Genomic DNA, 12,500 nt, shown 5'->3' on the forward strand with positions numbered 1-12,500 from the left:
CTTGTTATCAACTACAGTACACTGTTTTATGTTTTTTCCCTTTACCAGTTGTTTTTTTGACACTTCGTTGATAGTACTGTATACAAAATCCTACAATGTGACTTAAAACAAAACAAGAAGGAAGTTTTATTTATTTGTTGTTCGAAAATCAACTTTCAATACAATGTATATCTACAGTAGAGTTAAGGAATGCCAACCTGTCTGAGTTACTGTCCAGAGACTGACAGCTTCCAGACACTGAGTTCTCAGCACTGCTCCAGGGATCCAGAACCTGCAGGGAAAAAAACAACAACATTCCTACAACAGTCAAACTCAACACACAGCAAGAATTGAATTTATGAAATAATAGCTGAATTAAATTAAAAAAGACATTTGATCGAAAAGTGTTTTGAACTGCTTGTATACAAACAGAATAAAATAAATACATACATAAATAATCTAACAGTAAACAAAACAAAAAAACACACAAAAAACAATTATAATAGCTAAAATATAACCTAACCTAAAGGGGGGAAATTGAGCTAATCACGAGATATTTGTGTTTGGCTGTGTGTGCTGCATGCGCCACATGCCTGGATCTGCTACACCAATTTACCAAAGATTGATTCATAGAAGAGGGAAAAAAATAAATGAATGCAAGAATTGACTACAGGACTTTGCATACATATTTGACCTTTTTATTTATTATTATTTTAAAATCTCATCCAAGAATGACTTTTGATGTTTTAAAAATCAAATGTGGCCCTTGAACACCAAACTTTCCTCACCCCTGATATGAAGTGAATTTTGAAGAAAGCATGCCACACACACACACACTGGGAACTCTTTTACATTGTGAAAAACATGCATAAATTGTGTACTCTCAGTACAATCTGACTCACACACTGGTCACTGGTCTCCGGGATGAACTCGCCTTCACTATTGACACTGGTGTAGGAACCTTGTCGAGCGATCCTCTGCTGGCGTTCTGGTACGTAGCCGGGAGGTGGCGAGCTGCGCCCCGCGTTCTGAGAACCTGTTCATCCAGCGGAAGACAACAAAGAAAAACTAAAAGTTTAGACTAAATGCACTTTGAAGCCCATCAAATCAATGTTTTAGCAGCCTGTTGCGGGCATATAACCCAATCGGTTGTTTTTGTTTTCCATGGGTTTTGCCATCTTTTTACTATAACTATTTTTCTTAAAAAACGTCGACTCTGCAACAAAGAGGCAGCACAGCAGCTTACCGGTGGACATGTGGCGCCCCCTAGGCTCCAAGGCCGGGTACACTGCGCTGACGTCTCCGGTGGACTGTGAGGCCTTGATTCGAACCTGTTTGCAAGGCATGTGCTGGGATGGCGAGGGGGCCTGTAAGATGGAGATCAGGTCATTTAAAAAGGTGGGAATACCACTTGAATCCTGTAGTAGTGAGTCACTGCAGGACCCATCACTCAGTCAAAGAAGTTGCTCATGCTAAGGAAGCATAATAGTATTATTTGTGAACACACTTGGCCATCGCAATCCAGTTTTCACAACTGTTGTGCGGTGAAGAAACAACAGTGCAGCAACAGTGTGTTGTGAAGGCCTGTCCATTGTGTGTGTTTCTGTCTGTCTCACATTATTGCGTTCCTGTGCGAGCAGCAGGATCCGGATGCTCTTCATGTTGGCGCTTCGGTCCAGCAGATCTACGGCCTTATCCAGGTCATCCTGGCCTCGCAGCGGGATGGACAACTGCTGGGAGGCAACACGCATGTCTACAAGGCACATGCGCGACGACAACAGCGGACTCGTACCTCGTTGCTCATATAATGGAGGTCCAGTTCCTGGCCAAACACGAGCTTGATTTTGTGTTGGACATCATCAAACTGTATGGGTCGGCCAAACATGAGGATTCTAAAACGAGAGGACCAGATTGGAGAATTCCTACGAGCGCACCTTTACTTATTTGTGGTGAACAGACAGCTGAAAGCTAACAACAGAACGCCCCCACCCCACCACATACTGGACTGTGACTGTTTTAAAGCACACAAATTATCCCATTTTCTACAAATTAAAGGGGACATATTATGTAAAATTGACCTTTTTATATTTGTTACAGAAATACAGTGAACCCTTTCAATTATCATTATGTACCCATGAGCGATCATCAGGTGTGCTGTGGGAAATTATGCAATGTCACTTAATTGGTCCAAAAATTATTTATCTACTGCAAATAATGTATCTTTGTTCAACTATCTATGCTAGTGACATTTAGTGACAGGCAGAACAATCAAATGCTCTTTCACTAGATGGCAGAAGATAATTATCGACTATTTTGGTGGCATGCCATAAGAATTTTTTTTTCCAAGGCTGCCAGTATCAAATATTTTTTAAATTGATTATTGTGTCAGTTGTTCATTTGATTAATCAAGTAATCAGATAAAAAAATATTTTGAATTAAAGTTTATTGCAAAATAATTTTTCCCAATTAGTATTAATAATAATAATCCAAAACTACTTCTTGGGTACAGATTAATGCAAAGCGCTACTCGTTTTGCTATACACTTCTCGGGCTGCTTCAGATTCAACCACGTCAATTACAGGTTATTCATACTATGACTGCAAGCCAGCAAATAATTATTTTCATAATAGATTAAACACTGACTGAGACTGTTATTTTTTTCCTTACATTGAACATGGTTTGGTCTGTAGCATGTCAGAAACTATGGAAAAAGTTGATCACTGTTTTCCAAAGTAAAAGCAGATGTTTGCAAATGTCTTTTTTTGATTAAATACAAAGATAATCAGTCTGCTTTCATGGAGGACTGCAGAAATCAGAGGATTTGGACAATTTCAAGTTAAACAATGGCTCTAATGATGAATCCATATCAAAATAGTTGTTGATTAATTTGATAATCGATTTTTTGCTACTAGTGGATAATGTTATAAACTAACTTGCACCACAATTTTTTTTCCTGTGTAAAATATGTGCTTTGACTCAGAAAAGGTTGGGAATCATACCCCCTTCGCAAAACACAAAAATACCAATTACTACATTCCTATTCTACATTTGATTACATTTTGACTTAGTGATGCATAGATACTGTACTCTCATCTGTTATACTGTCATACAGTACATATAACACAAATAACTATCTTCAGTGGAACAGTTACTGTACATTACATTATGCAGCTAGCCGTTACCAGCTCATAAGCTGTTAACTTCTACCACTGCCAATAGCAATCTGGACCTCTCTCAATTTTTGACATTTTTACTCGCAAATTTCCACTATTTGTGTCTGGGCTTGGTCCTTAAACCTTGCGAGTAGTGAGGGTTCAATGTATTTCTGAAAATGTGTCTGTGAGCGAGCCAGTCTTAATTTTACACTTCTGATGTGCCTATTTGCCGGGTAGGCAGCGTGAAAGCCGCTTGTGCATCCAACAATACTGCGACTACGGCAGTTAGTCTAGTGTAGAGTCTGAGAAATACCTATGCATCCATCCATCCATTTTCTGAGCCGCTTCTCCTCACTCGGGTCGCGGGCACACTGGAGCTTATCCCAGCTATCATCGGGCAGGAGGCGGGGTAGATCCTGAACAGGTTGCCAGCCAATCGCAGGGCACATACAAACAAACACCCATTCGCACTCACATTCAGGCCTATGGGCAATTTAGAGTTGTCAATTAACCTACCAGGCATGTTTTTGGGATGTGGGAGAAAACCCACACAGGCACGGGGAGAACATGCAAACTCCACACAGATGTGGCCGGGGAAGGAACCCCGGTCCTCAGAACTGTGAGGCAGACGCTCTAACCAGTCGTCCACCGTGCCGCCAGAAATACATATTTATATTTATATTACTTTTCCAGTAAACCTCGCTGAAAAAGTTTTCTTCCAGTGGGATGCATACAAAAGCTTGTCAACAAACTCACCGCTTCTCGCTTGAGAACTCAAACTTGATCCTGATGTCCTCCTGAGAGAAACGAAACGCAAAGCTTCAAGTTAAAAGGAAAAAAACAAATTCCAAAAAAAGAAAATAAAATTGGGGATGACCCACCTGTTTATTAGCCTGAGCAGGTATCTTGAGTTTACCGCCGCCGTCATATGGTAGGACGGGTTGCCGGCGCGTCATCTGCAGGGCCACCAGGTCCTTCATGATGGAGTGGAGTGCCTGTCGTTCATCTGGACGACGACAAATGCGACAAACATTTGGTACACCATTTTCTCAATTCTATTAATTTTCTTGCATTCTTCTGTAGGGGTACGAAATGCAATAATAAGATACCTAAAAAGCAGGGCTGGACACTGATTGATGGAAGGAGAATGGTCATTTCCAGAATGGGAAGAACACAAAAAACAATAATAAAAAATTGCTGCACCAGTGATAGATTTATGAGCGTTCTTTTAGAAAGAACACAGAAAGAAAGAACACGGGGACAAACTACATTTTCTGATGGGCAGTGTGAAAGGAGCTAAAGATTGCCAAATGTCAAGAAGTAAGATGTCCTCATTTGTTTTTTATTGTGTCAACTTCTTTAAGAAAAATTAGCAAATCAGTCATAACAGAACAGCTTTTCTCAGCATTTGCCTTAAACACAAAATAGAGTAAGTGTCAGGTGTAACATGTCATACTTCCATACCAGCTTTCTGCTATTAAAAAAGCTCTGTTACTACCTACGAACCCGAAAAATTTGCTGGTCACTAGAACAGAGTGAGCGTTGGGGCAAATTCAACCCCAGATTCCGTGTCCGTACCTTTCGCACCATCACTGTAAGGAAAAAGTTGCCTTTGACAGCTGGAAAGAAAAAGGCTGAAGCTTTTGTCCACCATTGTAGTTCACAGTCCCAACTTCTTCACAGGATTTCCGCAAAATAACAAGCAGAACAAAGTGAGTGTTTGGCGTTAAAATTCACACCCCCGTTCTGGCTTTCCGCAATTCCCTTCCACACAGGCGTAACTTCTGGTATCACCTCGGAAGTCGGGAAATCAACGGGATGAATTCAACCACCATTTTGTATTCATACTTTTCACACTGCTGGATGCAGTTTGAAAGGCAATAAAGTTCCTTCTCGTCTTGCCATGTCAAGAACATGTTTGATGTTCTTGTTGCCGGTGTCAAACTTTTAGCACGATTCACATACCTTATGCCCAAAATTGGCGCATTCATCAGCTTGCGTGTTTCAACAGAGAGAATACCAGGTGTTGAAGTTTGGGTTGCTGGCTTTCTGCTATTCCCTTCCACACAGGCATCGTGCCACCTCAGATTCTACCTCTGAAGCTGGGAAATTCTCTGTTCAAATTAATTCTTCCATTCCATGCTGCTACCTTTCACACCATCAATGTCAGGGAAAAAGCTGCTTTTCGATGTGTCTTCTCCCACGTTTGATATCCGGGTAGGTTTTTCGCCTTGCAAGTAAAGCAAACATTTGGTCTTGTGTAACTTGGACAGACATCACAGTTGGGAGAAGCAGAACTCCGCTTACTTAGGGCACTGAAACCCTACCCTTCACCCGCCCGACACTCCGACAGCGGCCACAGGTTGTATTTTTTATTTATTTATTATTTTAGGAAAACCGAAAAGGTCTGTTTCAAGTTGTCTGCGTTTTGTTGGACTTACTCATTGTGGCGACGCTGGCGTGGTCTTCAAAGCTTCAGAACCCGGCCGGGCCAACTGCGGCAAACACAAAATAACAACATTAGACTTCAAAATGGGGCTTTTTGGTGATGTTTTTCCTCCAGGAGGATGTGAGAAGACAAAAGGTTATCAGCCAGACGCGCAACAATTGTCAGGATGCGAGCGGGTTGCCATCTTGGCCAAAAAAAGCCGACTCTCGCAGGAATGTAACATGACGTAGGTCGACATAACACAGCGACTTTCTTAGAACACTTGTAAACAGATGATGGGTAATCGCTAACAGTTGAACAGCACTGCCGGCAATTAGGCTGGCCTGTTTCACGAACAGTATTGGAAGTGCAGCAGAGAGAGCACTTGAAGTGGACCCGGTTAATTGCTGGTAGTGCAGCAGAAAGTACATAAAGCGGGCCAGAATAATTGCTAATAATGCCAGCAAGTCGCCGACCCCGTTACATTTTCTATACTGGTCGTGCACCAGAGATGGTAAATGAAGTGGGTCAGACTAATTGCTGCGATTGTAGCAATTAGTCTGGCCCAGCTCGTGTACGCTATGCCGACTGGTGGCAATTACTCTGGGCAACTTGGTGTACAGTCTCAGTGCACTGCCAGCAATTAGTCTTCCCCCACTTCATGCAATGTCTGGACCAGTGCCGGCAATTAGTCTGTCCCGCTTCATGTATTAGCTCTGCTACACTGTCAGCAATTAGTCTGTCCCACTTCACATACAGTCAACAACACTGCCAGCAATTACTGTGGCCCACTTTGTGTACTGCCTGTTGCTCTAATCTGCCTAATGTATCATCTAATGCAATGCTAGAAATTAGTCTGGGCCATTTTCTGTACCGTTTGCTACATCGCTAGCAATTGACCTGTCCTGCTTCGTGTACCATCTTTATTGATTTACTAGAAATTAGTCTTGCTCGCTTCGAATACTGTATGATGAACTGCCAGTAACTAGTCTGGCCCAGTTTATGTACTGTCTGAAGAACACTATACAGTATCATCATCCGTGTCACTAAAGTTAAGCTTTGGAAGATTGTTTTATTTTTATTTTTTAAATGTTATGGTAGTTAAATTCATATGACGCTTTAGGAACAGTCAAAACATTTCCAGTACAGTTAATAAAAGTTTTATGGCAGAGACATTTTGACCCCAGGGACAATTATTTCCACGTCCATTATTTTTTATGTGAAAACGTGTAAAGGGCATTGGCGCCCTTGACAACAACCCGTAATCCCACCACAGGAATGTCGGGCATGTCCGCCGGCGGCCCATTGCCACGTTGCTTTCAAGCGTCCGCCGCTTGGCATACACGGCAGCCAACGTGGAAGGAAGGTGTTTAGAGGCCTTGAAGGTGGTTACTTCAGGGAATGCTGGGAAGTACAAGAACAGGCTATGGGATGCCCACTGCAGCCTGCTGCCTTCGCTCCTGATTCTCATTAGCCTCCGAAAGGAATGCGGGGAATTTTAGATGCAGAAGAGGCAGCAACTCTACCAGGCCACTCTGCTGTGCCTGCTTTATTTTCCTTGTATTATGTTTCCAGGACACCCCCCCCCCCCCACACACACACACACACAGCACCCCCTTTTCTCCCCCGAGCGGTTTAGTCTGAGGCTGTTTTCCCAGTCCGCATTTTATTCTCCCCCCCGCCCCATTACCAAACCTCGCGACTAGAATGCAGTTGTCTTGTTAACCGATTGCACTTGAACGTGGCACATGACTTCTCTAATAGTCAACCTGCTGTGCTCCAGAATGTTACAAAACGGCAAACTTTTTGGGGTATGCGCAGAAGATATCAACTTTCCAACTAGAATGGACAAATCTCCACCATTATATACCTGTAGAATGGTATAGTTTAACACTGTAAATACTAGATGACAGCCACGCGTCTCTATAAATCCCGGCTGCTAAGCAGAATATGTCTGAAGTTGGCATCAATAATAAAAAAGACAAAAAAAACTGACTACCCATTGCTGAGTCAGCTATGATTAGCGTCAATGTGAAGAGGCTCGCCTCCCAAGAACCCTCCACGAACAATACTGCGTCATCATTTTGATAGATTTAGTTGATTTCTTTTTACACTTTTATGACAGTTAAGAATGTTAAAAATGCGAACAAAGGATACATAGCATTATTTTTGTTTTATCATAAAGTGGTTCATGTCTTTTTACACTTGTATAACTGTTAAGAATGCGAACAAAACATTGACGAAGGACATTTCAAGTTGTTTAATATTTTGTTATATTGCACAGCGGTGGCGGCACGGTAGCCGACTGGTTAGAACGTCAGCCTCACAGCGCTGAGGACCTGGGTTTAATCCCCGGCCCCGCCTGTGTGGAGTTTGCATGTTCTCCCCGTGCCTGCGTGAGTTTTCTACGGGCACTCTAGTTTCCTCCCAAATCCCAAAAACATGCATTCATTGAAGACTCTAAATTGCCCGTTGGTGTGACTGTGCGTGCGAATGGTTGTTTGTTTGTATGTGCCCTGCGATTGGCTGGCAACCAGTTCAGGGTGTACCCCGCCTCCTGCCCGATGATAGCTGGGATAGGCTCCAGCACGCAGTGAGGAGAAACGGCTCAGAAAATGGATGGATGGATGGATGGATGCACAGCAGTTCACTTCTTTTTACACTTGTATAACAGTTAAAAATACTACAAACGTCAAACTTTCATTTTTTTCTGATCTTATCCAGCTGTTGACCTTTTACAATTTTATGACAGATAACAATGCTAAAAAAAAATGCTCACAAAGGGCTGAATTGTTTTAACAGTTTTAGTGCACAGCAGTTGGCTTCTTTTTACGCTTGTATTACAGTTAAGAATGCTAGAAATGCTAACATCTATGGGTAAGTCATTTTATTTCATTCATTGCATTTTTATTATATGGTGGTTGACTTCTTTTGACACTTGTATGGCAGTTAAGATTATAAAAAAACACTAACATCATAGAATACATTGCTTTAGTGTGTTTACACTTGTATGACAGGTGACAAATTGGTGTTGGTGGAAAATATGTATATTTTGGCCTTGGTGGAGGCCCGTCTTAATCAAGCGCTGATGAGGCCATTTATTCTGGGGACGTGTTGTGACGTCATCAGTACGCATGGCGTCACAATCAACTCCTCACCTGATTGGTCAGACGTATGTCCTTCCTCCGCCCGCGATGACAGGTATGGTCCTCGTGGTGCGCGCGCATCCTCCTCCTTCAGCGGGCACGCGCAGCCAGGCAGAGCGCATGCGTGCTGGGCGCCATGTTGTTGCCCACAGGGGGTCCACGGGTCTCACAAACACAAAATGATGATTGACAGTTCCCAAGGTAGAAAGAAGAAAAAAAAAAAAAAAAAAAAAGGGGTCACGTCGGGGGTTTAGACTGGAAGTGTTCCTTTGGAGGCACTGCGGAGGCTGACATGTTGGGAAAACACGCAAAATATGTTCGGGATAAACATCTGGAGGTGCCCAAATAAGGTGTCCCGTTCACTTAATGACTTTCATGGAATCCTATTTTGGAGCACACATTAATAAAAAAAAATAATAATACAAAAAAACTGAGGGGAGTGAAGCCGAATAGGGTCAAAACTCGTCTTCGGAGAACTGGTTCAATTAAACGACCACAAACTTTTGTCTTTCAACGACAACAATGCGACAAACTACAGCACGGTGCGATTAGATCACCGCAACTTCTCCCGACCAAAACAAAGCTCAAAATCATTTCCAAAGCGACTACTTCCAACTTCCTGGCAGAAAAAAAGAAAGAAAATGAAGACGTTTCACCACCGGAACTCGTTTTTCAGCTGCCAAAGCATCCTGGAAACAGAGACCGCCAAATGTACGTCCTTCTTCTCCAAATGGCGCAGCATTTTGTTGTCCAAGTACAAAAAAAAAAACACACACAAAAAACGTGTTTTATCTCGAAAGGGTTCGTGGTTGTTCTCTAACTAAACGAGTGCCGTGAAGCGGCGGGAGCGCGCATAGTTACTTCTTCGATATGTGTGACCGCAGGAGCGCGCACCGTCGTCTGGGCGGAGAAATTGTGACGTACTAGATTTGTTGCCTTCCATTACACTCGGAAATCGGAATGAGCACGATAGATTTCGTTTGTAAAATAAATACTGCACAATGATACATTTAGTTGTACCTGTTGCCTTGTTACTTACATTGACACTGGGAAATCGAGATAGCTATATATTTCGTAAAATAAACGTAATGATACGTTTACATGTACCTGTCATATTTTACAGTTATATGTAGGTATCACGCCTATGTTGCCTTCACAAATACTCGGAAACCAGAGCCAAAAATATATTAATGGTGCGTAAGTAAAATATATGCAACGATGGGTTCACATATACAGTTGAAACCAGATGTTTATATACACTATACATAGACACTCTTTTTTTCACTGTCTGACATGAAATCAGACGAAACATTTCGTGTTTTGTGTCAATTAGGATTACCACAATTATTTCTATTTTCTAAATACCAGAAAAAATTTTGGATTTTTTTTAAATACAAATTTTCATTGCTTTATTCAAAGTCAGAAATGTACATACATTTCATTAGTACTGCGTACCATTGCCTTTAAACTGAATGACTTAGTATTAAGTCATACTAATCATTATCGGTATAAGGAAGTATACTTTTTTTTAGGGCCACTCGATGCAAAATGACTAAATTTGCAATTTAATATCCTCAAACCCTCAATTATAGGCCATCAGAGGTGGGTAGGAACACGTTACATTTACTCCGTTACATTTACTCAAGTAACATTTTGGATAAATTGTACGTTGTACATGTCAGAGTAGTTTTAATTAATAATACTTTTTACTTTTACTCAAGTATTTATGTTAAGAAGAAACGGTACTTTTACTCTATTACAATAATCTACATGCCATATGCTACTTTCGCTTATCAATAATTTTGTGCGCAATCTATTTTTAGACTTCAGCATCCGGTGCTGTTGCTACAATCCATCGTGATTACCGCAGTGATGTGTGACTCAAATTTACAAGAAAGTCACATGTCCTCACACAACGTCTTCTATTGGGCTTTGCAGGCCAATCAAAGATAGTTGTGACAGCCGTGCGTGACTGATGTTTACATTACAGACTACGAAAAACAACAGCTTTAACAAGTAGCGTAGTTTTGTCACTGCTCAAACTTGGATATTGCAGCCCACTTCTAACTTGAGAAAAAATCTTGCAGTAAATTGCAGATGCTTTTGCTATTGTTTTGGCTGTGCATATGGCAACATTACCACTATCTTATGTGCATATGGCAACATTATCTTATGGTCACAAGTAACTGTAAAGCATGCATCTTGTTCTCTCTGCCTCTCTCTCCCCCTCACACATCCATCCATCCATTTTCTGAGCCGCTTCTCCTCACGATGGTCGCGGGCGTGCTGGAGCCTATCCCAGCTATCATCGGGCAGGAGGCGGGGTACACCCTGAACTGGTTGCCCCTCACACACACACAATCAATAAGTCTGGTCAGCAAACTGCTTCTTCATGCATTTTAATGGATAAAGCAAATCATGTTTCTGTAAGACCCTACGCATGTGTTGTTTTTCCATCCATTTTCCAAACCGCTTATCCTCACTAGGGCCGTGGGCGTGCTGGAGCCTATCCCAGCTGACTCTGGGCGAGAGGCAGGGTACACACTCTGACCTGGTCGCCAGCCAATAGCAGGTGGTTTTTATCCACTTAAAAATTGAAATGGTGGCAGGTGGCATTGAACATGAGTTGGAATGTCATGTTACTTCTGAACACAGCCACATACCAGTTGTAAGAGGGAGTGCTTCCTTGTGCAGCCAGATACTTTACTTAAAATTTATTTAACCAGGTAAAAGACCAGCTAAAACGCTTTTGCAATGGTGAGCTGGCCAAGAAGGCAGCAAGTTAAACGTCAAGTTCAAGCCAATCACAATGAAGTTTATTTCACTTATTTTTACCTCCCCTCTCAAGGAGCTACAAAAATAAACCAGTATATTTGATGTTCATGTTCTGATTTAAAAAATAAATCAGAAGCTACTCACTAGTTATTCAGTACTTTAGTTTATTTCAGAGTACCCTTTTACTCAAGTAATTATTTGGACTACTTTTTACTTGAGTCATATCTAAAGTAACAGTACTCTTACTTGAGTACAATATTTGGCTACTCTACCCAGCTCTGTAGGTCATTACAGATCTAGTAAAACTGAGTCAAATGAATAAATCACACAAGCATTTTTTATTTTTTTCTCCAAAAGCATGTAAAAAAAAAAAAAAAAAAAACATGACAAATGCTCAAAATATTGAGGCATAGAATGAGAGATTTAAATGTAATAGTAAAAAAAAAATGCAATTGAGAAGAGGAAGACCGCAAAACGCAGTCCAAGCGTTCTTTTGCTATAAGGCCACCTCAATCCACAGGTCAAGCATGTTATACATATATACATATATAAATATATATATATATATATATATAGTTGATACGGATGATTTAAGACCCCCTTCCACTTTTCACTCTTTGTTACATTGCAGCCATTTGTTAAAATCATTTAATTTTTTTCTCATGTACACACAGCACCCCATATTGACAGAAAAAAAAATGTGAAATTTTTGATTTATTAAAAAAGAAAAACTGAAATCACACAGCCATAAGTATTCAGACCCTTTGCTGTGACACTCATACATTTAACTCGGGTGCTCTCCATTTCATCTGATCATCCTTGAGATGGTGCTACACCTTCATTGGAGTCCAGCGGGACTTGATTAGGAAAGCCACACCCCTGTATATATAAGACCTTACAGTGCATGTCAGAGCAAATGAGAATCATGAGGACGAAGGAACTGCCTGAAGAGCTCAGAGACAGAATTGTGGAAAGGCACAGATCTGGCCAAGGTTACAAAAACATTTCTGCTGCACT

General features: G+C 41.3%; 2 protein-coding genes across 7 annotated transcripts in view; both read right to left on the reverse strand.

Annotated features, from left to right (window-relative positions):
- Positions 1 to 9,608, reverse strand: part of map3k3 (mitogen-activated protein kinase kinase kinase 3) — a 21,243-nt gene extending 11,635 nt beyond the window's left edge. Inside the window, exons 1-9 of one of the 6 annotated variants that reach the window (XM_061750596.1) lie at positions 8,721 to 9,608; positions 5,576 to 5,629; positions 4,016 to 4,140; positions 3,891 to 3,931; positions 1,772 to 1,871; positions 1,596 to 1,712; positions 1,226 to 1,346; positions 882 to 1,015; positions 198 to 271 (exon numbers count right to left, since the gene is read on the reverse strand). In XM_061750596.1, coding sequence (XP_061606580.1) covers positions 198 to 271; positions 882 to 1,015; positions 1,226 to 1,346; positions 1,596 to 1,712; positions 1,772 to 1,871; positions 3,891 to 3,931; positions 4,016 to 4,140; positions 5,576 to 5,579 — 716 coding nt within the window. In that variant the 5' untranslated portion in view covers positions 5,580 to 5,629; positions 8,721 to 9,608. Of the gene's footprint in view, positions 1 to 197; positions 272 to 881; positions 1,016 to 1,225; positions 1,347 to 1,595; positions 1,713 to 1,771; positions 1,872 to 3,447; positions 3,932 to 4,015; positions 4,141 to 5,575; positions 5,630 to 8,720 lie in introns of those variants that run through there. The other 5 variants (XM_061750597.1, XM_061750599.1, XM_061750602.1 and 2 more) reach the window with 5 other exon arrangements.
- A 2,595-nt stretch (positions 9,609 to 12,203) lies between these two features.
- limd2 (LIM domain containing 2) overlaps positions 12,204 to 12,500 on the reverse strand; it is a 14,453-nt gene continuing 14,156 nt past the window's right edge. The window contains exon 4 of the mRNA XM_061750623.1: positions 12,204 to 12,500. This exon is cut by the window's right edge and continues 2,545 nt beyond it. The gene's annotated coding sequence lies outside the window, so the exon portion shown is untranslated.

The sequence above is a fragment of the Phyllopteryx taeniolatus genome, chromosome 16, assembly GCF_024500385.1.
Source record: "Phyllopteryx taeniolatus isolate TA_2022b chromosome 16, UOR_Ptae_1.2, whole genome shotgun sequence".
NCBI classification, from domain to species: domain Eukaryota; kingdom Metazoa; phylum Chordata; class Actinopteri; order Syngnathiformes; family Syngnathidae; genus Phyllopteryx; species Phyllopteryx taeniolatus.